General features: G+C 36.0%; 1 protein-coding gene across 6 annotated transcripts in view; it reads left to right on the top strand.

Annotated features, from left to right (window-relative positions):
• Positions 1–23,393, top strand: part of USP15 (ubiquitin specific peptidase 15) — a 61,620-nt gene extending 38,227 nt beyond the window's left edge. For 4 of the 6 annotated variants that reach the window (XM_051795765.1, XM_051795764.1, XM_051795762.1 and 1 more), the window contains 15 exons: positions 3,184–3,328; positions 12,107–12,280; positions 12,614–12,772; positions 13,416–13,640; positions 15,183–15,266; positions 15,357–15,451; positions 15,658–15,846; positions 16,710–16,825; positions 16,953–17,228; positions 17,536–17,606; positions 17,972–18,087; positions 19,927–20,076; positions 20,465–20,568; positions 21,146–21,234; positions 21,503–23,393. In XM_051795765.1, the coding sequence (XP_051651725.1) occupies positions 3,184–3,328; positions 12,107–12,280; positions 12,614–12,772; positions 13,416–13,640; positions 15,183–15,266; positions 15,357–15,451; positions 15,658–15,846; positions 16,710–16,825; positions 16,953–17,228; positions 17,536–17,606; positions 17,972–18,087; positions 19,927–20,076; positions 20,465–20,568; positions 21,146–21,234; positions 21,503–21,688 (2,179 nt within the window). In that variant the 3' untranslated portion in view covers positions 21,689–23,393. Of the gene's footprint in view, positions 1–3,183; positions 3,329–5,773; positions 8,518–12,106; positions 12,281–12,613; positions 12,773–13,415; positions 13,641–15,182; positions 15,267–15,356; positions 15,452–15,657; positions 15,847–16,709; positions 16,826–16,952; positions 17,229–17,535; positions 17,607–17,955; positions 18,088–19,926; positions 20,077–20,464; positions 20,569–21,145; positions 21,235–21,502 lie in introns of those variants that run through there. The other 2 variants (XR_007905929.1, XM_051795767.1) reach the window with 2 other exon arrangements.
• Positions 23,394–27,495: the final 4,102 nt, after the last annotated feature.

Here is a 27,495-nt window from a genome sequence, read left to right as displayed (position 1 = left end):
ATGCTATCTTCATCACTTTCCTAATTAACTAATTAATGTCAGGTTTGCCTGGAATTTATTTTCATGTTTCTGCCTTATTGTCTCTTCATATTGCATGTTGTCTTTAGTACAGTAGTGAAACTGTACATTTGTGGCTTTCCAGGGTCTGTTGGCACCTCCATATGCCCATGAGATGCTGTGTCTCTAAAAGAAATTCCAGCATTTGTTTTGAAGATAATTGTAGCTCACAAAGCTGATTTATAAGGCAGAAAAAGCAAACAACAACTTGTGTATATTCATGGTCATAAATACTAGTGGTTGCAAGCCTGGTTTTGCAATTACCATAGCTCAGCTATAGAGTGCAAATTACCTTAAAATACTGAAAGTATCAGGTTTCTTTATATGGTACACATTTCTGTAATACTTGTCTAATCCAGGAAGTGTTCTGTGTAAGAGCAAGCCTCTAATTGGTAGATGTTTAATTGTGTGTTGAGCTAGTCATATGTTAAATAATAGAAGTAGTTGGTGCAAACTTTATCTAGTCCAAAGCCTTCATTTCTGTGAATGTGTGTTTGGGTTTGATGGAATGGAGGATTCCAAATAATCGATCGCTGATGTTCTTTTGCCTTTACAGTTTATCTTGTTGAAAGAATAACATAGGAGGATTAGCATAATATGTGTTAGTGGATTCAGAAGAGCAGGGAGAGACACACACAGTTTAGGTCTTACTGAAATTTCTGTTTGTTGCTGTTAATAAAGCAATCTCAGATACGATGTTTTCTTAAATTACATGGAGTGGAGATTAAAACCTCTTTAGCAGGGATTTTGCTTGGGCAATTAAATGGAAAGTTGTTCTGTTTCCTTTGTTTGTAACATTGTTTAAGTTCCTAGAATTACTTGATTCCATCATTTAGTAGTGTCAGCCTGTCAAGATGGACAGCTGGCAGCTTTTTTACATGCTTATTTCTAGAAGTACAGGTGTTATTTACATCACCTGCAGAAACAGTTTCTTGTGTTGTACTCGTGTTATACCTGACACATAACCAAATATTATGAGGAGGGCATTTTTTTTTCTTTTTAACTTAGATTATAATGTTATCTTTTGCTTTCCAGACAATGATGATAAACAATAACAAAGTAGTAGTGTTTGGGCCTCTCCTGATGCTATGGGTATCTCTAAAATCTGAGGGAACTTGGTAACAGGTTTCTTAAAGTGGCTGGTCACAAAAGCGCTTTGGCAGTGGTTGTAATATTTCCTAGCTTCCTAGTGTCCCTCCAAATGTGAAGGGGAAAAGCTGCAGAGAAGCAAAACAAAGGGGAATGAAAATCCCTAGGAGAATTAAATTAAATCTGTTTATTACCCCTACGACTCCTAAATTTCTTAAAGAGATTTCTCTTTTGTTAACCATGTGAAAAGTGTAATCTTTGAGTCAGGTAAGGAAAGCAGTAGGAAGGAAGCAGGGCTGAAAGTAGCTTATTGTGTACCTTGTGTGTGTGCATTTCTGGTACTGCTGTGCACTGTTGAGCTGGGTCAGGGCTTGATTATATCATGGAGGTTGCATTAGCACCAGGGGCAGGCTTGTGGTTTTGCTTCCTGGGGGAACTAAGGCTTGCCTGCTTAAGGGAATTGGAGTTGACTGCAGTAGGTGGACTGCAGCTGCAAAGGGAGATGGAAGGTAATTTTCCCTGGAGATTCTCAGGCGTGGGTGAACCAGGGACTAATGATGAGGGGTGAACACAGAAGCAAGCTTGAAGGAGTTTAAAGAGTATCTTTTGTTAAAGTAAGTTTAAGCATTTAAGTTAGACTTAAACTGAATGGGCAAAACTACCTTTATGGTGTTTTTTTCATTGAGAATGACTAATAAATACAATGCCACTTAGCTGGTTTGGGGGTAAGCCAGAGAGCAGAGAAAATGCATGTGTACAGAAAAGGGAAGGACTAATATGAAAGTCATCTATTACAAAGAAATTAGCAAATGTAAAAGTTTGAGAACAGCAGCTTTATGGACAGTGGAACTATAAACTAAACAAATTTTAAAGGCCATTGTATGAGTGAGGAATTTTTTTCCACTTCTGTTTGAAATTTTCAATAATTTAAAACAAATCAATAGTTATGAAAAGTAAATAACTGTGCACTGAGAGGACAGTTGGAATTCAGTTGGATGTAAAGAGTATGATATCATTCGGGAGTAATGGCTGGAGTATAACAATTGTGCCATCCTCAGATTTTTGCAATTACAAATCTCAGTTATTTATCAGGATTGATTCCTTGCATTGCATGTTTTTCCTTACCAGTCTTAGCAACTGACTTTCAAATTTTTGGTTTTTGTTCGTGTTACTTCTAATATGAATGATGCTTAGTGGCTGCAGAAACTCTCCTGAACTTTAGCCAAAGCTGCTGTCACGCAGATTTCATTATGATTAGTGCTTGAAATGGTTAAACCTTTCTAGTTGGTTCTTTTTTTCTAACATCAGTAATTTTGCCGAGTATCCTCTTAGAAGATTTCTTTGCCTTTCTAGTGTACTCAGATATGCTTACTTTACTGTTTTGAGGGTCATTCTGTATTTGATATTTTCATATTTCATCTGAAAACAAATGCTTTAAATATTATAATTTTACCTATTTCAGTCTTCTGCAGTTTCTCCAAACAGATGCAACATAGATTTATAATGAAGTTGTTACAAGGCATTTTGCGCATTCTTTTACCTCACAAAGCTTTTCTGCATTTGCATGCTGGATTGTGCTGTCCTAGCAGGGAAGCTATAAATAGATTGTCTGATGCAGTGAGGCAGCTATGCCACAGTGGCCTTGGAAATCTCAGCTTTCACCTGTAACTCTGCATTCCCATTCCCACCGACCTCACTCTTGCAGTACCAGGATGCAAAAGGAACGTAAATGATTGATTGCTGCTGGTGGTGTCTAAAATCTGAGTGTATTAAATATGATGGAGCAATGAAGAATAGAGTAAGCTGTGAAGCTGCTCCTATAAAAAAGGGGTAGGGATGTAATAATTGCAGCTACTGCAGTACATTTGATTTTGGTTGTTTACACAGGTGACTTTTAAATTGAAATTAGTAAATCTTTTAAATCCTTTCTTGTTCACAGAAGTTAGTTTAACATTTTTAATAATTTTAAGTACTTGTATGTTTAAAGTACTATAGAGTACATGTTTACATTGTGAAAGATGTCTTATTTTCTTACAGTGTGAAAAATTCAAACTATTGTCTCCCATCATATACTGCATATAAGAATTATGATTATTCAGAGCCAGGAAGACACAATGAACAGCCAGGCCTGTGTGGCCTGAGTAACTTGGGGAATACATGTTTCATGAATTCAGCAATTCAGGTATGTACTTTAAAATAAGATCAGCTAGTCTTATTACTTGGAAACTAATATCTTGTTACGTTTTGCCGTGTTAAAAAAGTAGTAGAAAGAGATCTGTTAAGTAGCAGCATAAGATTAAAAGTGAGGAAATAATACTTCTATATTGGTATACTATAAAAGTTGATTTATATAACTGCATTCATAGTGATCAATGTCAGAAAGATGTTTAACCAGCATTCTACATGAGTGAACCCTTAAGTGGGATTCTTTGTTTTTCTTAAGGATTGCCATGCATGTTTGTCACAAAAAATACCTTTTCCTTTCGAGATGCACTTGGGTAGTGATCGTAGTGCCAAAAAAAGTGTCAGAAAGTGCGTTATTGGGCCTTTATTTCTGACTCATTATGTACTTTTAGTGCACAGGTTAACATGCAGGAACCCTAGAAAATATTTTCATTTAACCTTTCCTCTTTGAAGAGCTGCTATTTCATGGATGAGATATTTTACAGGAACGTGATAGCTTGTTTCTCTGCTGTGAATGCAAAAGAAATAGTAGTATACCTACTATTACTCTACCAAGATAAAAAAATCCTTAGTGTTTTAATTTTAAATGGAAGCTGAAGTTGTAGAATAGTTAAACCAGTGTTTAATTTGGTTTTGTTCAGTTCTGGAACTCATATTTTGTCATCAGAGCAGTCATGTCAAAGACCTGTAAAGCGTATTTAAGTTCTTGTTCACGTATTTTCCTGCCGACTGTAAAAACAGTAGATCTTAACCAAGCATTCTTCAAAGTTGTTATCCTGCTTTGTCATCGCAAGGGTTACTGCTTATGTTTGTGATTTCTTTGGGTAAAATTAAAAAAAAAAAAAAAAAACAAAAAGGCAAATGTTGCATTTGTTCTTTAGACTGTTCAGGTAAAAAAGAAATTTCAGGTGCTTTGTAAGCTAAGTTTATGAAGTTATTGAAGTTTGTTCAAAAGAAGAAATATTTCAGAGTTTCATAGTCTGTGTAGATTTTTCTATCCCTTCTTTGTGTTGAGAATCAGTGAATAATTTGGCTCCACTCCTCTGTAGCCTTAGGTAGCTGCAGAGAGCCATGAGCTTTCCCCTTAGTCTTGACTTCCTCAGGGTTGAACTAATGCATACAGCTCTCAGCCTTTCCTTGTGTATTGTTCTCCTGCCCCCTGACCCTCCTCTGTTGGTGACCCTCCTCTGCTCTTTCTTACACTGGGGAGCCCTAAACAGGATAGTGCTCCAGCAGCAGTCTCTCAAGTTCCAAATAGAGAGGAAGACTTGCTTCCAGTTGTGTCTGACTACAGCTGCTAATACAACCCAGCTTGCACCTGGACACCTTTCCCATGGAAGGGGGATGGGGTATGGTGAACAGCTGGATCACATTTACACAGAAAAGGACCACTGGGTCATATAATGCAAAGCTGCTTTCTAGCCAGTCAGCCCCCAGCCTGTTAGTGGTATAGGCTTATTCCATACTTATTGACATAAGGCATCCATAAAATTGAATTTATTCTTGTTTCTAAAAATGTTTTCATGAGGATATTTGAAGAGAAATTGAATAGTGCATTAACTAATTAATTTTCTTTTTATTGTATTACACAAAAGATGGGTAAACTGAAAGGGGAAAGGGCACACATTTTGCAGTGTCCATTCTAAATAAAAATGCTATATGTAATGTCCCTTGATTACTGTATTGTGTCATTGTGCTATTGTAAAGAAAAAGAATATGGTTTTGTCTAGTGTGTCAACCAGAATTATCTTTTAAAAGTCGAATTCAAAAAATATTCTTAGTACATAGTGATTCTTTTTTTAAGATGCTACATTGTTCGTGAGGCTATACTGATTGAAAACAAGGATAATTTTAATTACTTATGCAAACTTTTGTTAAATTGGTATGTATGAATTTGCATATATGTAGATTCAAAAGTAACCTTTTAGATGAGAATTCTAGGCATGGGTTATTGCCTTTAGGAGTGTTATACAGTGAAACAAACTTGTTACAGGTAACATCAATATCCCACTGTCTTAAAAGGATTTAATTCTGAGGTCGGTATTTTAGATTATATCAGCTTTGGCTTCATTGCTTTTCAGTTATATCTAGAGAATCAAATGTTCAAATAAGTTCTGAGAAACTGTAGCATAAATTAATAAATACAATTTTGCTGACTCACAAGACAGTGCTCTGGGTAAGAAAATTAGGTGTATTGAGCAGTGCAGCTCTTAATTTGGCTTGGTACCTTTAATATGTCTTTGAAGGTGTGTTTTTTCAAATGCATTATTTGGCAGCCTTCTTAGCAAGGAAATGTGAAGTATCTTTCAGTTTCACCTACTGTGAGTTTAATGTTATCTAAGAAATCTATAGAAGTGCCTTTTAGAGAAAGTATGATGTGTTCTTAACACACTAAGGTCTCACAGACTGCATTCTTACTCTTCCTACTACTGTCTTTTTTCAGGCAGCAATACAAACTGGAGTAGGGGGTTAGACTGAATGGGAAGCAACTCGGCAGAGAAGCGCCCAGGGTCCTGCTGGACAGAAAGTTGACCATGAACCAGCAGGGTATTCCTGTGGCCAAGGCAGCCAGCAGCATCCTGGGCTGGATTGAGAAGAGTATTGCCAGCAGGCTGAGAGAGGTGATCCTTCCCCTTCACTCAGCGCTGGAGAGACACACCCAGAGTTCTAGGTTCACTTCTGGACTCCACAGAGAGATAGGGTTATACTGGAATCCAGTGAGAGGCCACAAAGGTGATCAAGGATTGCAGCATCTAACCTACATGAGGAGAGAGAGATTTGGGGCTATTCAGCCTTCCCTCACTTCGCTTTTAAAGATACAGTCAAAAAAATATAGAGTGCTTGCCCAGTGCAGGGTGGTTGTACCTTGGAGGCAGGTAACTGCAGGATGGAGATGTGCACTAATATTACAGTTAGGCTTTAATGAACCAAGTTCATCTGAGGAGAGGACATCTCCTATCTCCCTTGTTTGACAGGTGCTATGTGGTTTTATCAGCTGCAAAGTACCATCGAGTTCCCCTCCCTACAAAGATTTCTACAGAGCCTGGCTGTCTCCACTCCGCTCACTGTTCCACCCTCCAGTAAGGATTGTGTTGCCTTACTGTTGTGGGGGGTATCATTATGGAGCATGCCAACTGCATTCCATCCGGGAAGTAGCTGCTGCATTTTACCCTATGATTTCCATACTGTTATAACTTCTGTTAGGATGTGAATGTAACTTCTCAGTTCCCTTTAATTTTTACCCCCAGCCATCTTCCCACAGGTGTATCTCTTCACAGGTATGCCAACACAGGATTGTCTGTCAGGAAAAATCTGTTTTCTTTAAACAAAATAGTTTACTGTAGAGTATTGGACTCTGAAATAGTTTCAATTCCATCAATGTTCCCAAAGCTCTGCTTTGATCTCTTCCATTCATTTGGTGCTGGGTATAATCAATATAGCTTCCTGCAACTGAAGCAAAGTTTAGTTTATCCACTTTCCAGCTGATCGCCACTTTTCTCAGATCTCTGTCCTTTCCAAAGAGCATTGAGGGTACTGAATGTTCACATAAGAACCATTTCTGCTTCAGAAACCACTGCATTTCTCAGACAGCTGCTCGTTGGTCTTCTCTCATGTACAGTGAAGGTGGTTTACATCAGAACTGTTATCAGTGTTCCTTGAGGAAGAGGGGCAGTTCCTTACACAGTGTGACCTCCCAAGTCTGACAAACTTACCTGAAGGTTCTTGCCCTGTAACCATACTAGGTAGAAATGTGGTAATCCTGGCAGTGTCTTAAATTTTGTTGCAAGTTTTTAATAGTTCTTCAATCTCTAGGGAAGGTTAGCTTACCCCTTTATCTAAGTGATTATTGTAAAGAGATCTTTGCCCTTCCAAGTAAGGGCTTTCAGTGTTAGAAAGCTCAAGACAACTGGAGGAGAGATGATGAAGAGATGGGCAAGATCCTCTGTGGTACCACAAACAGCTGCAAGCTGATTAGGAGTAGGGCCAAAAAGGTTAAGATACCACTGTATTTTTTCCAAGTGCTGTTCTTTTATTACTGTTCCTTATTTTTGAAAAAGCAATCATTCAATATTATTTCTTATTTTGGTTGTATTGGAACGTTTGTGTAGATTTTTTGAGGTGGGTATTATTCCACATATCTAATTTTATTTTACTTCAGTGCTAACATCAAAGGCTTGATTTTTATTAATAAAGCCTAAATGTCTGCTTTTGCAGATCTGAGTGTGAAATAAAACAGGAAAGACAAAAGATTGCTTCTGGACTTTATGAAAATATGTAATTATGAATGCTTGAACCCATATCAAGCAAAATAAAAGTATTTGGCAAGTAGAGGTTTCATTCACATTGTGCATGTACATAGCTATATTCTAGACCGAAAAAAAAAATTCAGTAAAATGAGTTTCATTAGGCATTGTTGTGCTGCCCCCTGTGGATGTTTTTGAAGTATTACTGTGCTATTTTGGTGGGATACTGGAGATCAGAGCTCTGTAAAAATTTTTTTTTTTGCAGTGAAAACCTGAGAGTCCCAAAATTTTCCTTTTGTGATTCAAAAGTAGGAGAAGAAAGTAAATGTTTTTCTTAAAAATACTCTCTTTTTCCAACATTTTGTTTTTATCTTTTTTCAGTCTGTGTGATTATGACGACTTCTGAATAGCAGCTGTTAAGAGCTTTGCAATGGGGTATTTCAGCAGTTTTATTTCTTCAGAAAGCTGATTAATATTCGCTCTACAGCTGCTTATGGCTGTAAGTTTATCTGGACCAAAGATAACATCTTTCACTGATACCTAAACTGATTAAGTTTTTGGTGCTCTGTTTCAGTCATAGGCATATGGAGTTTTGATTAAGGAATGTATTAACTGAGCACTTTTTTCCATGTCTGATACCAAACAGACAAAAGTAGGATAGGCACGTGTAAAGTAAATCACTTTTTCTCCTATAACTTGGGTCTTTCTTTCAGTTCATCAGCTCTTGGGCTTTTATTAGAAGGCTTAAATCTGAAATTTCATTGTCCCTTTTCTAAAATTTTTATTAAGTAGCACCTGAAACTGAAGAACCAGGATACTTAGAGGAATATTCAATTTTTAGCTCAATTTCATGATCTTAGTGTCTCCTTCTAATTTCCCCAGTTCACTGGCATGATAGCTAGTGATTTTTTCTTTACTTTGGAATTTTATTTTTATCGTTATTATATAATATTATATATGGGATATGAAGAAATGTTTCCTTGTTCCCTTAGGATTATAGGATGATTCGTGGAACTTCAGGAGGTTTCTGATGCAACCTCCTACTCAAAGGAAGGTTGGCTCTGAGGTCAGAACAGGTTGCCCAGGGCTTTATCCAGTTGGATCTTGAAAACCTCCAAGAAGGTAGAGCCTCTCAGCTCCACTGCTTAACTGTTCTTAGAGTGAAAACTTTTTTCCTTATATTCTTAACCTCTCATGTTTCAATTGATGCCCGTTGTTTAATTTCCTCCTACTATGTATCACCATGAAGAGCCTGGTTCCATCTTCTCCTTAACTTCCCTCTGAGTAAGAGAAGGCTGCTCTTGAGTGTCCCTGAAACAGTCTTTTCTGCATCAGGCTGAACAAACCCTGATGCTTCAACCTTTTCCCACAGGACAAGTGCTTCTAGGCCATTGCCTGTCTTGGTGGCCCTCTTTCTTCATTAATTTTTTTTTCTTTTTATCAATTCCGTCCTTGCAAACTCTTATTTCAGAATTATCCCATACTTATATTACAGGTATTTAGAAAAGTGTATTTCCCCTCTATGAAGGTTTCATAGGACAGATAGACCTCCTAACATGATCATAGTCTAGCACTGGAATTACAGTATTCCAGTGAGACTACAGCATTGAGATATATGTGTATGTGTGTGTTTATATATGTGGCACTAAAAATAACAATTATTTATTGTTCATTTTCCTATGCATCCTAATAGCTTTTTTAAAGTTACTAATATATAACATGGAACTATAATTTCTGTGTTAATCTTTTTTGTGCTGAAGACTGATACTCGCTCCTGAGGTTTGTCTCATAATTGGTCTTGGAGTTTTTACATTCTGTCCCATATTTCCCATGATCTTTTCACTGAATGACCAGTTTGGACTCAGAGACTAAGAACTTTATAGACATATAGTTGGTTAAAGAAAACTTGTGGAGACTGCAGTACCTGAAATGAACTGCCATTCTGTTACCTCTTTAGTTCACAGTTTTCCATAGTTTTACCATATTTGATTTGCCTTTTTGCTTTCTGTTATTCTTCATCTGTTGATATACTGTTAGTTTACTTATGTCTGTGTTTTGAAACAAACAAAAAACCCCAAGCCACTAGATTGAATAGGGCACTAAATCTGATGACTTTGCTGTCTAGTAGATGGTCTTGGTTCTAATGTCTTTTGGTTTGGTTTTTTTTTTTGTTTGGTTGGGTAGGGGTGGGGTTTAAATTGATGCTTTCCTAAGGCTTCCTTGATAAACTACAATATATTACATCGTGAGAAAATAAGAATGGAGGCTTCCTTTCAGATTGGTTTCTGGATGCTCTTTTTCCTATGACTTTATTCATGTTCTTAAGTAATTCTCTGTTGTCAGACTTTTCAAGAAGTAAACCTGTTTGTAATCATTTAGCTTTGTCAGTTAGGCTGAAAAGATGGGTGGGTGTGTGGCCAACTCTATTAGTTCCTTTAGCAGCTACACTTCTAAAAGTTGTGGTATCTGATAGTTTAGAAAATACATCAGGTTTGTATCTCAGAAATTCCTGTGTTCAAGTAGCCGCTCCAGAACTACCATCAGTGTTATCTTATGTTGTCATGTGGAAATTGTTACAAGAAAAACAGAAATTCTCTGTAATAATCCTCCTGACATAGACATACAAATATTAATTAATATTCTGAGAAAGTGACAAAACCAGTTTATCTGGTGAAGACTAGAAAAAGATAAATTAGTTTTTTGGTGGAAAAATACACTCTCAGCACATTGTGTAGTGACTAAGAACCTATAGAAAAATATACTGGTTTTGCGTTATTTACTTCCTTATGTTGGACATTTCTCACACTAAGCTGATCAGTAGAACTGATTTCATCTAAACCATCTAAACCAGGCCAAAAATAATCCAGAAGACAAAGGAGGAGAAAAAAATAGTGAGATGAATGTTTCTTGTGCAGTCAGATGAGAATCAGCAGAGAAGGGGCAGGACTTCTTTGGGCAGTAGGATTTATCGCATTGCTCAAATTGAAAGTGCAGTTTTACCTGAAGTGTAGTTTTATTTGTAGACAGTTTTTGTTTCTGGTCATCTGATGGTACTTGGTAGTCCATCCATGCATTTAGGTTGGTGCTGAAGATAATGTTTTGAAAATTCTAACCACTTATGTATGGATGTGAGAGACCAAGCATTTCTCCTCATAGCTTCATGGGTCAGTTTAGAATTGACAACACAGATCTGTGAGGTAGGGGTGCTTGGCATCACCACTACTAGCAATAAAAGCTCTTTGCTGTGTAGCAAGTGGGAAAAAAAGCTTTCTTCAACCCTCGGTGTCCAAAAGCACCTGTAATACCAGGAATTTTTTGCAGTGTTGACAGCTCATGAAAACTTTAGGTGAGGAGGAAGAGAAAGAAAGGAGTTCAATATAGGCATGAAACTCAGCTCTCTACATCATTTGACTGTTTTTGCTGTGTAACATTTCACAGGTATGATAGGCAGACATAGGAATAACTTTTTTTGCCCCACTCAAAAAAGTTGTAATTCTTCCAATCTGATTGTTGTACATATGCAGTAGCTTTGTAGAGTATGTGAAGTTAAAATTTTTGTTCTTCCCCTTGTTTACAGAGAGGAGAAGAGATTGATGAAATATTTTACCTTTCTTGGAATCTTTGATACAGGAAAGAATGCAGAAAAGCTTATAATATTTAATGAAGAGACTTTGCTAAATATATATGCTAAGGCATGGCATGGGGATCATTTCTGAGTGATGGAAAAGTTTGTGTTGAAAGAAGTGTGAAGAGTAGTGCACAAAAATTCAAAGTGGTTTCCTGAAATTGTAAATCATACTTCAGTGGTTACATCCTGCTATCTCCAAGTGCTGGCAGAAGAGACAAACTGGTACAGAGGATAAGTGATTAGCTCAATCTAAAACAAGGTCCTTGACTTCCTTGAACTAATTTCAGCTCTAAACAGCATCACAAAATTTAAAAGAGCATAGGAAGGTCTGCACCATTTCTAATTCAAAGACTAGCCCATAGCCATAGGCATAGCCATAGAAGAAAAGGAATAGGGCAAGCATCCTCACCTTCCCTTCTCTCCCCTCCCACCCCTGCCAAAAAAAATTCTCTTTTCACATGTTTGTTGGAATGTGGTATAATTTGAATTAGTAAGCCCTGTTGGCTGTCTCTTCCAAGCACCTATGCAGTTTCATCTTTGTGCACCTCTTAACAACTTTCAGCAAGGAGTCTTATAAAGCTACCAGTCATATCTCAAGAACTACCTTCCTTTGTTTTAAATCTTGATACCAACTGTGCTGTCATGGTGTGGTTGACTGGACTCCTATGTTTAATAAATTTTGAGGTAAATCTTTTGACAAATATTATCTGTGCATAAGTTGCAACCAGTCTTAGTTTAAAATCGTTATTTGTTTCTGGAGAAGATTGATTAGGGTTTTTTCTCCCTTTCTTTGCAGGTACTAGACATTACAGTTTAATCATGGCTACCTTAACAAAATTCAAACATTCTTTCTTTAGAATTAATTCAAATCACTGTTCTAAAGAGTCTGTATTTCTATTTGCAGTGTCTGAGCAACACACCTCCTCTTACAGAGTACTTCCTCAATGATAAATACCAAGAAGAGCTGAATTTTGACAATCCTTTAGGAATGCGAGGTGAAATAGCAAAATCTTATGCCGAGCTTATCAAGCAAATGTGGTCAGGAAAATACAGCTACGTTACCCCAAGAGCATTTAAGGTCAGTAGGGAATTTAAACTGAATGTACATTGTCAATTTTGGATTTGTACTTTTAAGTATACAAAACATATAGAAATACGCAAGAAGAATTTGAAGTAATGTTTATCAGTTTGCAGTCCATTCATTTAACTGTTAAAACACTTGGATGTATATTTAAATAAATGTCACCTGCCCTTGTGCTTTGGTCTTTCAGAATTGGTTTTGACTTCTGTCTCCATTGAAAAGCTTCTCTGTTTTAAGTTTTACCTTTTCAACATGCTGCTGTAGCATCTCAGAAGTATCTATTTTTTCTAACAATAAAGGTACTGGAAGTATTTGTATTTTAATTTTTAGACACAAGTGGGAAGGTTTGCACCACAGTTTTCTGGTTATCAGCAACAAGATTGTCAAGAGCTACTGGCTTTTCTCTTGGATGGATTACATGAGGATTTGAATAGAATTAGGAAAAAGCCTTACATTCAGTTAAAGGATGCAGATGGGAGACCAGACAAGGTAGGGTTTTTGGTGTTGATCATCTTAATTTTAGTCAAGGCTGTATGTTCTACATGATTGTGCACTGAAAGGTTGGGACACTGATCATGTGGGTTTTTTTTCTGGGAGAGATTTCAGAAAATAAGACCATAAAATAGGGAGTTTGTTCAAGAACATGCGTAAATTTCTTTTTATTTGTAAGATAACTGGGGAGATGGGAGGATGGTGTGGCTTTTTTAAGACTTCATTCAGACTTGTTTTTCAGTTCAGTGCTAAGTTCAGTTAGAAAAACAATTTCCATTCTGTTGTTCTTTTATTCTTATATCTATGCAGAATTCTGTCTCTCTCCAGTACTCTTACTTTAGGGAAACTGTTCTTTTGTTATTAGTTAATTCATGTGGAATTTTTAGTTTTATTTGCTTTTGTCTTTCCCCAAGTCATTTGGAAGTCTCTCTCAGGCTATGTAATACCACTGACAGAATCTCTGTCATTGGAAAAGCATACCTCTTTTAACCTGTGATCCTGATAGTAGTAACATACCTTACAGGATCCTTGGGAGTGAGATTTCTATGTTTAGGTGGTTACTGAAAGTTTTCTATCAAGTACTTTTACTAATAATTCTCACTACTACTTTGTCGTAACCCAGATCACACTTTACTTACAGGTGGTTGCTGAAGAAGCCTGGGAAAACCATTTAAAGAGAAATGATTCCATCATTGTAGATATATTCCATGGCCTTTTTAAATCCACCCTAGTTTGTCCTGAATGTGCTAAGATATCTGTAACCTTTGATCCCTTTTGTTACTTGACACTTCCATTACCCATGAAAAAAGAACGCACTTTGGAAGTTTATTTAGTTAGAATGGATCCACTGGCAAAGCCTATGCAGGTAAGTGGCTTAATTCATATATTAACACCCTGATTCATGTGACATTAGCAGTGAACCACGAGTTGCTTTACACCATGTAAATTTATAAGTACAACAAGCAAATCCAATAAGTTTTTGATTTCTGGTATGAATTCTGAAGTTCCACTTAGGAAACCTGAGGTAAACTATACACACCTTCTTATATTTCTATCAAGGAAGAATTGGTAATTTCATTGTGGTTATGATAATAAGGCTTCTTAATCTTTAAAATGTATGCTGACATAATTTTTTATTTGAGTGTTGCTCTAGTGAATTTGTATGGTTATAAAAAGTATTTATACACTTAATTTAGTCCTTATTTCTTGGTTCCTTAATCACCAATGCCAAATATTCATAATAAGTGTATATTCATAATTAGGTAGTCCTGAATTCTTCTGTGCTCTCACCTGATTATCAAAAGAAAAATCTTCAGATGAGATTTCTTTGTGAATAGTACCTCTTCTGCCATTTTTTTAGGAATGATAGTATTATACACCTTATAATGGCATGAAAAAATGTAGATAAGGTTATCATAACCAAGTCGTGATTAAATGGTTCTAGCTGTACCTTATGGGATAAGTGAGGTTGGGTGAAATAAATAAGACACAGGCAGTTAGATAGATTCCAAAAAGGCTTAACACTTGAAATGAAAGTACCATAAGAAGGAAAGTAGGGGGGAAAGGGAGTGTTCTCAAAGGCAGTGTGAATTAGGGAAGTCAAAGATAAAGGGACATGTATTAACTAATGGCAGATGAGCCTGCTAGAAATTTAATTAATTGTGAAAACATGTTTGCACAGGGGACACACACAGTAGTTGAAGATGACTTATATGACCTGAGAGGGTTATGCAGGAGTAATAGAGTTTGGGAAGGGTACAAGTTCAGTAGAGTTTTTTTGAGTCTAAATAACTGTAAAACTTAAGGACATAACAAACACATGCTATAGTTGGCAATTAATTATAAAGTTATAATACGTTATTTCTAATTAATCCTTTCTTTACTATGCAAATAACAGATAAGACTCCTGCGTGGAATTCAGACTGTTAATCATCAGGTTCTCTTTCTCCGTGTGAAATTAGAATTCATTGCCTGCCATTGCTTTTTTTTTTTCCCCAGTCATACTTTATAAACAACTTGTGTTCTATTCCAAATTTAATAATGTAGTCAATGGCATGCATATTACTTAAATGGTGAAATAAGTAGGTGCTGTTGAAATACAAATCTGACTAATTGGTGCCGTTAGTCTTCTTAGGGAGAAAATAAAATAACATTCAAATCAGCATCATATAAACTAACAAATGGAGTATTCAGAGTGTGTATGTTTGTAGAGTAAAGTTGTGCAGGTAGCTACTACGTTTTCAGCAGCTTTTGGAATTTGATTTAGTTCATTTACATGCTTCACACCGTAAGTTCAAGAATATGAAAGAAGTATGTGAAATATGCTGCACGTGTGATAAGTGGTTTAGGTTTGTTCCTCATGTATATTTGTTCTCTTAAAAAATTAAAATTATATTTTACTTTTTAGTACAAAGTAGTTGTTCCCAAAATTGGAAATATATTGGATCTTTGCACAGCATTGTCGGCTTTGTCTGGTGTTGCTGCAGATAAGGTAGGAGTGATCTCTTATATGAAGCACAACAATGAACAGTTCAATGCACATTAACCTGATTTAATGATGTACACTCCGTTTTCTTTTTAGATGATTGTTACTGATATATACAATCACAGGTTCCACAGGATATTTGGCATGGATGAAAATCTAAGTAGTATTATGGAACGTGATGACATTTATGTGTAAGTACATAAGTACGTAAGTACATTTATGTGTAAGACATTCATGCTTCATGTCTCCTTGCAGTTTGTTTAGTTATCTGCAAAAGATTAAAACCTAGACATCAGGTAAAGATGAAACTGGGAGGGGGTATTATTTTTTTATTTTTCCCCCTTTGCACCCTTTTACGTGACCATTGTTCTTGTATTTCTGATTGTTTTTCTTTTAGATTTGAAATTGCTATCAATAGAACCGAAGATACGGAACAAGTTATAATTCCTGTTTGTTTAAGGGAAAAGTGCAGGCACACTAGCTATAGCCATAGTGGTTCTTTACTGTTTGGTCAACCTTTTCTCATAGCAGTGCCTAGAAACAATACTGAAGATAAACTCTATAACCTGCTGCTGCTAAGAATGTGGTAAGGTTATTGTTTAACAAAAAAATATATTTATTAAGAGTAATGCTAATCATTGGAATCAGTAGGCACTTATTTTTACATGCATTTTTAACAAACTGATTAGATCTGAGTACTTTGTCTTTTATTTGCATTCTGTTAAATTTATTAAATCTAAAATTTTAGCCCCTTGAGATATGAACTGGTATGAATTTCAATTTGATTTCTTGTTAGCATGACCTCATCCAAAAAGTATTTGAGATGACAGTAGAGAGTTCGTCTGTATTGTCAGTTTAAGATAAATAATTCTGTTGTATGCTTAGCTGTTCGTTAGGAATTGGTAAAATGGAAATGTTTTCCAATTATTCTGTTATGGTCATACCTCCTGTATCTACTATACAAGTTTATATACTAATTTATGTTGTAAAAGTACATGGTAGACACTTTCTGAAACTAGGCTGGAATTAGTATCATTATGTGGAAGAAATTGGAATCATGTAAATTCCAGTTTAAATTTAAATTCATTTTCTGTTGATGTAACTTTCTCTGTAATTGAATCCTTATAAATTTTTTTGTGTAAAAAAATACGGTTAATGAAAGTTAAAGAAATTACTTCTGGACAAAGAGAGACTGATCCCAAAAATCAAGTTGTTTAAAATAAGTAGCTGCCAAAAATGTAAGATCATATAGGAGTGGGTTTTCAGATGTGCCTGTAACAGTAGACATGTTTGGCAATAAAACTGTTAATTCTGAATAAATCAGAAAGAAGTGCAGAAATGCAGTACATTAGAAAGAATTTGCTTTAACAATTTAATGACTTGGTTTGAACAAAGTAAATATTTAAAAATCCATTGCTTCTAACTGTTTCTTTCACTTGTTATATTTAGCCGATATGTAAAAACATGTACTGAAAGTGAAGATACTGAAGGATCTCTGCATTGTTGTAAGGACCATGGTATCAATGGTAATGGCCCAAATGGAATACATGAAGAAGGATCTCCAAGTAAGACTGGAATATCTAAACCTGCTTAGTATTTTGGGTTCAATTTGAAACAGAAGTTAACTCTAACGTCTTTCAATTATTGTCATTCTGCCTCATTTTTTGCTTTTTATTCTTCTGATTGCTTCAGGTGAAATGGAAACAGATGAGCAAGATGATGAATCCAGCCAGGATCAGGAACTTCCTTCAGAGAATGAAAACAGCCAGTCAGAAGATTCCGTTGGAGGTGACAATGACTCTGAAAATGGATTATGTACTGAGGATACTTGCAAAGGTCAACCACTCACGGGACACAAAAAGCGATTGTTTACATTCCAGTTCAATAATTTAGGCAATACTGACATAAACTACATCAAAGATGATACCAGGCATATTAGATTTGATGATAGGCAACCTAGGCTTGATGGTAAGTCATGGGGAATGGGTTGGGCAACATTTGATTCTGATACTCTTTTCTGACTCCATTTCTGTGTTTCATTTTCTCTGTGTGATATTTGATATATCTTTTTTTTCAATTGTGAATTCTGTATGAATAATTGATTTGTTATTGAGATTGACTCTTAGAAATGCAGAATTTTTGTGTGCTTCAATTTTTCATCTTAAATTCATGATAGCATTGTTTTATTCATTTTGAAGAATGTTTGCCCAAAGTTAATCCAGTTTCATGTAAAGCAAGAAATAATATTAAGAGAAAATATGTTTTTTAATCTTAGAAAGATCTTTCCTTGCTTTGGATTGGGATCCTGAGTTGAAGAAGAGATATTTTGATGATAGTGCAGCAGAGGTAAGCTGTTTATGTTGCTCCCCTTTCCAGCACAAATAAAACTTAAATGTAAAAAATACAGTTTAATTAATGTGACATGAGACATTGTAAGTCTTCACAAGAAGAAGCTAACATATCTTTTTTTCATGTTACTCTTAGTAAATATGTTGTCATAAATAAACTTCATATACACATCCAAGTAATTAGCACATCTGAGGCTTACAAACTTGGAAGTAAATCTGAAGCTATGAAAACGTTTTGCTTGAATGGTTTCTAATCAGTTTTTCCATATATAGGAGCTTTGTAGTTACTGTTTAGTAAGACGACATCACTAAAATGAGTTTTGTTTCATTTGTTCTCTTAACTCAAGAAATACTTCTCTTTAGGATTTTGAAAAACATGAAAGTGTGGAATATAAACCTCCCAAAAAGCCTTTTGTGAAATTAAAAGATTGCATTGAGCTGTTCACAACAAAGGAGAAACTAGGTGCTGAAGATCCATGGTAAGCGCAAAAGATGAAAAATTGTTAGTTCTGTGGTACATCTCTCAAAGTATAATCAAAACCACACATGAACATTGAGATACCTAACTGATTCCTTAATGCTATTTTGAATCTTGTTATTTCAATCATAATTGAAGATTCTCAAAATGTTTTCTACTTTGATCCATTACTTAACTTAAATTTTTACCATGTGCAGAAGATTATGTTTGTAAGAGAAACAGTTAATGCATTGGAAATTAGGAGGAAGGGGTGATACAAAAGATATTCTAGTCTGTGAACTGTGATGGACAGTGAATGAATAATATTATGACAAATTCAGTGCAGTGGTTTAAACAAATATTCCTTTCTGAGATGAGAGAGGTTGTTGCATACTATTCATTTTTTATGCAAATACATAACTTGCCTTGCATTGATCTCTGAAATAGGGATGTGCTTAAATGGTAGGTTTGTGGGATGGGGGATGTCTGTAGTCATTACAACCACTCAAATTATTGTCCTAACTATTCGTTTTTGGCAGACAAAAATTGATTTTGATTCATGGTTCTTTCAAATTATAATTTTGAATCATATCTGAATATTCACAATTATAGTATGGTCCTGTAAGATCCTTTTTCTCCAGGAATTTTCTAGCAGATAAATTCTTCATCAACTTTGAGCTCAGAATTAAGTTTGAAAAGAGTGTCTGCCAATTTTTCTCTTGTAGATACCTAAAAGTTTTGGAGACCTTCAAACATTGTCACCAGAGATCCTCCTATATTTGTGCAGTGTAGGGAGCTAACTTAGAAAATCTCATTTTTTTTGTTGGGTTTGCTGGATTATACAACACTGAATAGACCATTTGAGATACCATATAACTCAGGTATGGTGAAGCACTTCCGTTTTTGCAGCACATTTTAAGCAGATTATTTAAACTACAAAATAAAACTACTGCAAAGTCAAGCAGCTGCTACTAGATACATTTCACCAAAGGTCATCAATCACATTTTTCTTCATTTGTTAGGTCTTCACACGTCTAATCTACAAGAGCTCATCATCCCTAGTCCAGCACTATTTGTATTCTAGATATTCTAGGCCAGCTGGGAAAACAGATTTTCAATTACAGCTTGCCCTTACAGTTCTCCTAATTTCTTGTCTTTATCTGATGTTGCTATTTAAAGACATTTGTGCAGTCTTTTTACTTAGGGCTCATCTCTTTTTCTTTCCCTTCCCTAGATTTTTATTTGGTACATACCAAGGTGTAGAATATGCATAGACCACTTCACGGAAGAGTTGCTTCCATTGATTTTTCTTACTTATCTTCCTCCCTGAGCCTTAGTTCCTGAAAAATTCAAGTACACATTGTAGGGAACAGAAGTTTATAAGTCACAGCCTGTTTAGTACTTGGCTACTAAGAAGGGAAGTTTTTTTAGTAGTCACTGTTATCTGGTTTTAGGTGTAGGCGAGATGGGGTCAGAGACAGATGAATTTGGAAATTGAAACTTGAAAAAGTCAGTTATCTGTTATTTTTGACTTTTCTTATAGTCAGTTTCAAAACCCTTCATCTTTTTTTTTTTAAATAAAATACAAGAAAGCCACATATAGGGAATCCTATAGAAGATGAGAATTCAATTTTGGGAGAGTGCTACTTTTGAGTTTAAAATGCTGTTGAGCTTCACTGTGATCACACTTGCACATTTTAAACTGGAAGAAATATCAATAGCATTAGTAACAAAAGAAAAAATGTGTGTGGTTGAGTTTTGCTCATTCAGTTCCTCCCGTGTTACTGACTTTCTCTGTAGTAATGTATTTTTAAATACATATGGATTACAGTTATTTAAAATTGATTTTTTTTTATTTTAGGTATTGTCCAAACTGTAAAGAACATCAGCAAGCTACTAAGAAGTTAGACCTGTGGTCACTGCCCCCTGTACTGGTAGTTCATCTAAAGCGCTTTTCCTACAGCAGATATATGAGGGACAAGTTGGATACATTGGTTGACTTTCCAATAAAGTAAGAAACCTAAACATTTTGATGCTAGAGGTGTAAAAGCATGACTAGGGCACATGTTTAATACAGCAATTATGCAAAATGGGTGTGTTTTCAGTTTCTATGTGTGTATCCAGTACACACTGATAACAAAATGCTTGTAGGTTAAAAATATGAACTTGGAAAAATAATAATAGTAGATAAATGTGGAAGATTACTGGTTCCCCTTCCACTTCTCACAGAGTGAAAGAGATGCACTGTCAGAATAGTCTGGTGTATGTGTTTTTTTGTAGGGAATATAAGGTAAAGGGCTTGAAGACCACCAAAATGTAAAATGGTTAAAAGTAGTAACATGACTGAATTTTGGTTTGGTTTTTTTGTGTTTGTTTTATTTTGTTTTGTTTTTTAACAGTGACTTGGACATGTCAGAGTTCCTTATTAATCCTAATGCAGGGCCTTGCCGCTACAACTTGATTGCTGTCTCCAACCACTATGGAGGAATGGGAGGAGGACATTGTAAGTTGATTTCAAGTATCATCATTCTACATGTCACCTTTCTTTCTGTGTTGATTTTGATTTAAGTACTGATCACTTTGAATCAGTGGTGCTTTTTAATGATTTAGGGACAATTTTTTTTCATTGCCTTGAAATGCTTTCACAAGTACTCTGACACAAAAATCTATATGTAATGAGCTTTCAAGAAAAATTGTAGGTTCTTTTATACTTCTAGCTGTGCACACTGCGAAAAGAGAAAGCATAAGAGCTCTACAAGAGCTACCGTACTCTTACAACTGATTTTACCTTGCTTGTCTATATTCTTGTTCATTGTGCAAGTCCTTGAAAGTAAAGAGAAAAAATGACTGAGGGATTTTATTTGGCTATCCTGTCTCAGTATACATTGTTTTTAGAAAGGTAATGTTAGTGGTTAAGCTCTCGTTCTATAAAAAAAAAAGTGTGAAAGGTGAGTCTAATAGTGATTATAGGTTTTAAGTTAGTTAAATGTGAAGTATTTCACAGTAACAGAGTCTACCAACTGATTGTATTACATCTATGAAGATGCAGAGCCCTAAGACATTCTATTTTTTTGTCCTAGATACTGCTTTTGCAAAAAATAAGGATGATGGAAAATGGTACTACTTTGATGACAGTAGTGTGTCCACTGCATGTGAGGACCAAATAGTGGCAAGTACCTTTTGTGTTTCTAAAATTGAGACTGTTGATATCTTCTGCTTGAGGGAAGAAAAATGAAGAGTAAACAGTGGAACTTGCGTTAAATTTGTAGATAGTAGTTTGCTTCTCTCGAAGGAGAGAAAATAACTTAAGTGAAAGGTCTAGATTTCTTTGTAATTTTGTGCTGTATACTTGGAAGCAAAGAAAAAAAAATTGTAACTCGGGTTGTAAATGTTTTGTTTGGAGCCTCGTGAACATATTACACTTTTCTCTTTTACAGTCCAAAGCAGCGTATGTGCTCTTCTACCAGAGGCAGGACACAATCAGTGGAACTGGCTTTTTCCCACTTGACCGGGAAACTAAACAAGGTGCTTCAGCTGCCACAGGCATCCCACTAGAAAGTGATGAAGACAGCAATGAAAATGATAATGATATAGAAAATGAAAATTGTATGCACACTAACTAATGGGAAGAACTAGAAGCCATAAAAGAGACTCTCTTACTGGGGATACAGATTGAAAGAGTGAAAATGCCCACCAAATTAAAAATAAAAATCTGAGATGGGGAGTTTCAGATAACAGAATGTAAATCTTATTACATTTTAACATGTGCAGTACTTGAAGTGAAACAATAAAAACTTAAACAGAAATTGTCTCTAATGCATTTACTGTCTCGTATTCACAAGGTATATATAGGAAATCACAGATAAACCCCTTTTAAGTTTCCGCTGCTGTTCTGATGAATTATGTTTTCTTTTGTTTTGGATGTGAGTTAATAACTAAAATATTAAATCTGTGGACTTCTGACATTTATTTTATAAGTATTGCAAGAATACTACTGCCAAGTCTAGTTTCTGGATGACTGTATAAATGTTCCTTAGCTGCCACACAGACTACAAGTAAAAATGTCATAAATAACTACAGTAGTAGTTTTTTTGAAACAAAAAATTTTTGTTTCTCCCTATTTTTTTCTTAATTCGATCACAATAGAAGAAGTAGCTTGAAAAAGGTGTTTTAACCTTTTGTGTTATAGTGGAACATCCAGAATATTATGTTCATCTTACTGCTGCTGTGGAACAGGTTCTGGATTTCATGCTGCATTAACAAAAAGGTTTTCAATTAAATGTAAGTATTCATTGTTGCTTGTTGGAATCTACTCTGCAGACATAATTCCTGTTATCTTGCTTATAAGATATGCTTAATTTTAATCTGGTATCAGTCCAAAATTTAAAATTGTGCTGTAAGTTCTCTTTCCCCAGTTTTTGTAGTTTGACAGCTTGCAAACTACTCTGTATTAAGGTCAAAGTTAATAGTATTCTGTATCCATAGTAATGACTGTGTATCAGGCTTAGATGAGAATTTTTTCAGTATAACCTGCCTTTAAATTGTTAATTAACAAAATCACTTTAAAGGTAGACCTGTTAATTTTCTTTGTGTGTTCCTGATGGAATTCACCATGGCCTTACAGCATATCTGAAAAGGTAACTCATAAGAGAATTGGCATTTGCATGTTCAAGTCAGAACCTGTACAGTATATAAGGCATACAAACTCCGAATTGGATTTCAGTTAACTATCTTCAGGGGTCCAGGATGCCAAAATAAGTGTGACAGTTTGAAACATTTTTTGATTTGCTGCTTTCCCATTGATCTAGTTGGAAGAATGTATTGTTGATTTGTATACAATACTGCCTTTGAGAGGGGCTCTAAAGTGTGGGGGCACACGTCACATATCTACTACCTGGAGAATTGCTTTGTGTCCCACTGTTTAAACAATTTAAAAAAAGAAAAAAGCAAAAAGTATGATGTTCTTCACTTGAACTAATCAAATACAATAGGTTATAAATTGTGTATTGTAAATAAAAGTTCACTCTGTGAGTGCACATTTTGGTAAATTATTTATTTATGTTAGCATTAAAAAGTTTAAAAAATTGCATTTGACCAGGATATAAATGAGATATGTTGGACATGGCTTTGCTTTATACCTTGATATTAAAACTGGTGTTTCATCCTGGTATTTTAAAGCTGCTTTGAGGTTTGTTTTTTTTTTAAATGTAAACTAACCTCCTGCATGACAGAGGTTAAAATTTTGTCTGCACTTGAGTTCACTTGGGTTTACATTTGAAATGCGCATGTTTATTTATACAGATTTCAATAAAGCTATTCAAGGCCTTATTTAGTGTTCCATTTTGTTACACGCTCTTTTCCCACACTGTGTCTGGATAATCTTTGTCTAAGACTTACATTTTCAATTACAAAATGGCTATGTAACGACTAACACAGAATAAGATGAATAATATTTCCAGACAATAGTATATAAAAAAGGGGGCTTGTCCTATCATTGGCTCTAAAAGTATTTAAAAGGCTGCAAAAACAGTGTATTGTCATAAATATTTTATTTTTAAAAGTAATACTGTAACAATAATCAAATAGAAAGGTACTAATTGTGAGATGGTTCATGAAATATATTTAAGGTTAGATAAACCAGTATGGGGGGGATGATACAAGCTTTTGGCTTAAAACCTTGTAGCTAGGTATGGAATACAGTAACCTAGTACAAAGCTATTACCTAAATATTTATTAATTAAATGAGGATTATATGTGGAGTAGAGGAAGGAATTCTAGAGAAGTGATCTACTCTTTGAATAACACATACAAAGAGGCTCCCTTCATTCATACTCCTATTTGGTTTTCCATATCATGTTAGCCTAGAACTTGATAGGAAAAATCACAGAGGAGCAAAGGATCTAGTTTGATTTACCAAAGTACTTTGGAGTTGGTAGATTGGAGCTTTAATATCTGATAACTCAGATCTCCTAACACACTTCATTCTCCCTTTGAAAATGCAAATACATATACATACACAGAATCTTACATTTGAAGGAATGTACTTACCTTCTAATAGAATTTAAAAGGGTATTGATCAAAGTAGGATTTAGTTAGAAAAAAATTACATAATTCTTTGTTACTGTTAATTTGGCTTCCAAGATTACACATACAAAGTTTCTGTAATCAGCTTCCTAAAGAGAGAAAGAAAACAGCAACATTTCTGTGGGTGTGTCAAAGGTTTCTGGGAATTCAGTCAAATTGTGAGTTTCATAAAACTTACATATTCATATATAAGATATGATAACTCATCCAGTGTGGACATGCTTAACAATACAGAAAATATATTATTATTTACAGTGTTTATCAAAAGTTATTGTCACTCAACTAGACATTTATATAGAGAAGAGGATCCTAACATCTCCCTATGAATCATGTCAGATAAAAATCTACAGTCAGCTTTCTTTTTTCATCAAAAACCTTGCTATAAATAAGTATCAACAAACTCTAGAATTATAAGATTCACTTAACCTTGTTAATATGACAGTCACTGAAACAAAACAGAGTAGGAGGCAGAAGACAGCTTGCAATTGCCAGTTACTCCATGGACTTTGTGACAGCAATATGTCATTTAAAGCCACACTGGGAGGGAAGGAGAGGTGAGGGGAGAGTGCACAGAACCTGTTGTTCTAGTTGGCTTCAGACAATGTTCTGAATGCTTCAGTATAGATCAGTTCCCTGATCTCTTCCATCACCCACCTAAATTCAAGTCCCACCTGCCTTCCTGGCACACTGAGGTGAAGTTTGCAGCTTACAGTTGAGCTGACAAGATGAGAAAAGCTCTTAAGATGTTCCCCTGTCAGATACTGCAACTACCACTAGTTGCTGATGGGAGAGCCACAACCCCTTCTAGGTTTCCCAGGAAGTTAGCCCTGTGTTATGGAGTGCAGTGTATTTTTTTAAGTAATTTAAAATCTTAAGAAGGAAGTCAGAATGGCTGGAAAAGTAATTAATTGGCAAACCCACTACTTTTCTTCAAAAATTATGTTGCCTTCTTTGAGGTCAGACTTTGTAATTGCAGGTTATGGGTTTTCATTGTTTCTGTGCACTCGTTACTTTGACAAAGAAAATCACCATAAATGTAGTGAAACAATAAGAAACCTGTATCTGATAGAATAAGCATGTTCTTAGTCTGCAGGCAAATTGGTCTCTTCAGATTTTTTTTAATTCCTTTTCCTTAGCAGGTAAACATTGTGGAAATGGTTCCACTTCCATAGTTCCAAGATTGCATGCTTTACTGGCATCATGTGCTCCTGAGGCAGGCAGAGAGACCTATCTTACTAAAAAGAAATTACATCTTGGAGTAACATGAAAACCTTGGAATAGTCCAAATGTGACAAATTTATTTAGGGAATCAACTGGGTTACTATATGCCAGTGTATTGGGTCTGACTGAGCTGGAGTTCATTTCCCCATAGCAGCCCTCACAGTGCTGTGCTTTGCATTGGTAGCTAGAAGGGTGTTGATAACACACCAGTGTTTTGGCTACTGCTCAGCACAGCATCAGCACTGTAATATTCCTCCCTCAATCGAGGGCAAGATCGTGGGAGGGGACAGAAGCAGGCCAAAGCTGACTCAAACTGACCAAAGGGATATTCCAGACCATATGATGTCAGCTCAGATATCAAAGCTCAGGCAAGGAGCAGGGAGGCAGGTATTCATTGTCTCCAATGGCTGCCTGCTGAGGAACCGTCACGTGTGCTGAAGCCCTGCTTCACACAGGCCAACCATCGCTGCTGATGGGAAGTAGAGAATAAACGGTGCTTTGCTTCTGCTCTAATAAAGTGCCTTATCCCAACCCATGAGTTGTTTTCCACCTTACTCTATCTGGCTGGGAAGGGGAGTGATAGAGCGGCTGGGTGGACACCTGGCATCCAGCCAAGGTCAACCTACCACAGCCAGGTAGCATTAACAGTCATCCTGGGCCAAATAATACAGAAGCTGATACAGGACTTTAATGATAAAGAAATCACATCTGTCCATATGGTTTTATGAAAAGTAAATTTTGTTATATGGGGGGGCAGTAATTGGAAAAGACAGTTGATAAATGTGATAATTTAGATGTGCCTAGAATTATTTCAGTGCTTGGCTCTTAATTGTCACCTTAAGTATCACATTGCTCTCATCAAAACATGAACATTATGCAGTATCACCAATACAAAGTTTAGGAACCAACCAAAAAGCTCAAAATAGTTTCCATTAGGAAGTCATTGTGGAATAGGAATGTTATTGGAGAAGTTAATGACACTTGGTCTTAAATTAATGTGCAAATTAAATTTCAGTGTGCAAAATATTTGGATCGTAGCTACAGAATTCAGATGAGCTTAGTTTGTTTTCAACATCTGTCAATGTTCTAAAATACATACTACACTGTGGGTGTTGTGTAAATGTGAGTGCGTCTTTTGGCTGAGGAGAAAGTCTGCAAACAAGGGACAGTAATTACTGACTATGTATCATATATACCTGTTAAAAGCAAATACAAAAACATATTGATTTTTGGTATGGGAAATAATGCCTTACAAGATGTTTTCAGGAACTTTAAATTTAGCTTTTTGTGTAATATTTTTCAGATAAGGTAGTGCAGATTAAGAGATAAATCAAAGAGGGTTGTAGTACTACTTAATATGGGAAGCATTTGGTTATTCTCTCTCTCTAATCTTTGAATTTCTGTTTGGGTAATGTCATGGTTGGTCTCATTTTTAGGATATAAATTGTTCCTATAATATCACAGAATCAAAGAATCACAGAATATGGTGAGTTGGAAGGGACTCACAAGGATTATTGAGTCCAACTCCTGCAGAGGACCCCTCCCAAAAGTCACACTATGTGCCTGAGAGTATCACCCAAATGCTTCTTGAACTCTGTCAGGTTTGGTGTTGTCTGTCCCCTGGGAAGCCTGTTCCAGTGCCCAACCACCCTCTGGGTTGAAGAACCTCTTCCTAACATCCAGCCTAAACCTCCCTGACACAACTTCAGGCCACTCCCTTGGGTCCTGTCACTGGTCACCACAGAGAAGAAATCAGTCCCTGCCCCTCCTCTTCCCCTCATGAGGAAGTTGTAGACTGCAATGAGGTCTCCTCTCAGTCTCCTCTTCTCCAGGTTGAACAGACCAAGTGACCTCAGCCGCTCCTCAAACGGCTTCCCCTCAAGGGCCTTCACCATCTTCATTGCCCTCCTTTGGACACTCTCTAACAGCTTAGTATCTTTCTTATATTGTGGTGCCCAAAACTACACACAATATTCAAGGTGAGGCCACACCAGTGCAGAGCAGAGCAGAACAATCCCCTCCCTCGACCAGCTGGAGATGATTTGCCTGATGCCCCCAGCACACAGTTGGCCCTCCTGGCTGCCAGGGCACTGCTGACTCATCATCAACTTGCCATCCACCAGGA

This window comes from Manacus candei, unplaced genomic scaffold (assembly GCF_025592945.1).
Source record: "Manacus candei isolate 608988 ecotype Guabito, Panama unplaced genomic scaffold, ASM2559294v1 h1tg000043l, whole genome shotgun sequence".
Lineage (NCBI taxonomy): Eukaryota > Metazoa > Chordata > Aves > Passeriformes > Pipridae > Manacus > Manacus candei.
Note: the sequence above shows the minus strand (reverse complement) of the source record. Positions and strands in the feature narration are given on the sequence as shown.